At 50.2% G+C, this 2,429-nt stretch overlaps 1 protein-coding gene across 2 annotated transcripts in view; it reads left to right on the top strand.

Annotated features, from left to right (window-relative positions):
* Positions 1-2,429, top strand: part of eif5b (eukaryotic translation initiation factor 5B) — a 13,872-nt gene that overhangs the window by 8,000 nt on the left and 3,443 nt on the right. For both annotated transcript variants that reach the window (XM_017434564.3, XM_017434563.3), the window contains 8 exons: positions 207-317; positions 389-456; positions 536-677; positions 757-888; positions 981-1,163; positions 1,232-1,393; positions 1,632-1,763; positions 1,849-1,980. In XM_017434564.3, coding sequence (XP_017290053.1) covers positions 207-317; positions 389-456; positions 536-677; positions 757-888; positions 981-1,163; positions 1,232-1,393; positions 1,632-1,763; positions 1,849-1,980 — 1,062 coding nt within the window. The remainder of the gene's footprint in view (positions 1-206; positions 318-388; positions 457-535; positions 678-756; positions 889-980; positions 1,164-1,231; positions 1,394-1,631; positions 1,764-1,848; positions 1,981-2,429) is intronic.

Genomic DNA, 2,429 nt, shown 5'->3' with positions numbered 1-2,429 from the left:
TCACAGGCCTCACGTCGGCCAGTCACAGGCCTAACGTCGGCCGGTTACAGGCCTAACTTCAGCCGGTTACCAGCTGTTTGTTGGTTTATGAACTGCCTGGTTTACTCCCGGCACCTTGTTAACTGGTCCTCTTTTTTCAGTGTGGAGTCTTTCTCTTGCTGACTGGTTCACTGACTGTTTTCTTTGTATCGTTTGTCTGTTTGCAGCTGCGACACACCCATGTTCAGGACGGGGAGGCGGGGGGAATCACTCAGCAGATCGGAGCCACAAACGTCCCAAAGGAGACCATCGAGGAGCAGACCAAGATGGTTAAAAATGTAAGATGTCTCACTCTGTCAGGTAAAATCAGTCAGTGTTTGCAGCTTGTTGACCTGAGCTGTTTGTGCAGTTTGACAGAGAAAACGTCAAGATCCCCGGCATGCTGATCATCGACACACCTGGACACGAGTCCTTCAGGTACTGTCCGTCTGTCCTGACCGACCCGTCTCCCTGTCTGTCCTCTGTAGCCTGTCTAACGGTCCATCTGTCCCTGCAGTAACCTGAGGAACAGAGGCAGCTCTCTGTGTGACATCGCCATCCTGGTGGTGGACGTCATGCACGGCCTTGAGCCTCAGACGATCGAGTCCATCAACCTTCTGAAGGAGAAGAAATGCCCGTTCATCGTTGCTCTCAACAAGGTTTTTCACCTGCTCACCACCACCTTCAGTGTTTTCTTCTTCTGCTGTTTTTTAACAGTTGTTTTTTGTTGTTCCTCAGATTGACCGTCTGTACGACTGGAAGAAGAGTCCGGACACTGACGTCGTGGCCACGCTGAAGAAGCAGAAGAAGAACACCAAGGATGAGTTTGATGAGAGATCCAAGGCCATCATTGTAGAGTTTGCTCAGCAGGTGTGGAACATCATCTCAGCCAGCCAATCACAGCTCTGCGTTTGACCTCCTTTCCTTTCCAGACCATTGAAACGTTTCCTGTTATTTCTCAGGGTCTTAATGCCGCCTTGTTCTACGAGAACAAAGACCCTCGAACGTTTGTGTCGTTGGTTCCCACCTCGGCCCACAGCGGAGACGGGATGGGGAACCTCATCGCCCTGCTGGTGGAGCTGACTCAGACCATGTTGGCCCGCCGGTTAGCGCACTGCGACGAGCTGCGGGCTCAGGTCATGGAGGTGAGCGTGCGTGAAAGCACCTGCAGGGGTCAGGTGATCAGTGCCGGTAATGACCTGCGTGTTCTCAGGTGAAAGCTCTGCCCGGCATGGGAACCACGATAGACGTCATCCTGATCAACGGTTGTCTGCGGGAGGGGGAGACCATCATCGTCCCGGGGGTGGAGGGCCCGATCGTCACGCAGATCAGAGGCCTGCTGCTGCCCCCGCCTCTGAAGGAGCTCCGAGTCAAAGTAAAACTCTGCTTTATCACTTCTTCATTAAAAAGCAGCTTTTCTGCTGATTCTGGGGCTATTAGAGCTGCAAATATATTAAAAAACAAAATGTAATGTGTGAGTATTTTAACTTACTTTAGATCAAACTCTTACAGTGAAAGGGTCAGAAGTGAAGAGGCCACTTCCTGTTTTGTTCCCAACATGGATGAGCCTCTGAGGGGGTTAATCGTCTCATGGTTTCATGTTTTTTGTGTAGAACCAGTATGAGAAGCACAAGGAGGTGTCGACGTCTCAGGGGGTGAAGATCCTGGGGAAGGACCTGGAGAAGGCGCTGGCAGGGCTCCCCCTGCTGGTGGCTCATAAAGAAGACGAGGTCCCCGTTTTAAAGGTAGCGTTCCTGTTCACCTCCGTCCGTCCGTTCCTTCTAAGGTGGTTTCCAGGTCCGGTTCGAACGGCCTCTCCCTGTTTTTCAGGACGAACTGGTGCGGGAGCTGAAACAGACGCTGAGCTCCATCAAGCTGGAGGAGAAGGGCGTTTATGTTCAGGCGTCCACGCTGGGATCACTGGAAGCTCTGCTGGAGTTTCTGAGGACGTCCAAAGTCCCTGTGAGGACCAGTCTGTTTACCTGGTTACTAGTTTCTTTAACCCCTTCCTTCTACCAGTCTATCCAGGTGTTAGTTGCTGTTTTCCACTGTGTACACTGTCCTAAAACATTTTCTGTCATTTCATTTCTTCTCCTTTTAGAACTGAGAAATTAATCATGATTATATGAGAGGAGAGATGAGTGGTCATGTGACATGAACATTAATCAGACCCTCCAGGATTTCGCGATGTTGCGATCGCAACTATTAACGCAAAATCAAGCAAACCCCGCAAAATCGCAACTTTTTGCAACTTTGCCCAGAACACGGCAACTTTAACCCAATATTTATTGTTTCTAAAGTGATTCGCCACCGTTTCTGTGGTCTAGTCTCTTCTTTGTGGGTTTGTGTAGCGTGGAATACAAAATAACCCCAAATAACTCATGAAGAAGACACGTGACGTCACTTCCTGT

Source organism: Kryptolebias marmoratus, linkage group LG23, assembly GCF_001649575.2.
Source record: "Kryptolebias marmoratus isolate JLee-2015 linkage group LG23, ASM164957v2, whole genome shotgun sequence".
Taxonomy (NCBI): domain Eukaryota; kingdom Metazoa; phylum Chordata; class Actinopteri; order Cyprinodontiformes; family Rivulidae; genus Kryptolebias; species Kryptolebias marmoratus.
This window is presented reverse-complemented; position numbering and strand designations above follow the sequence as displayed.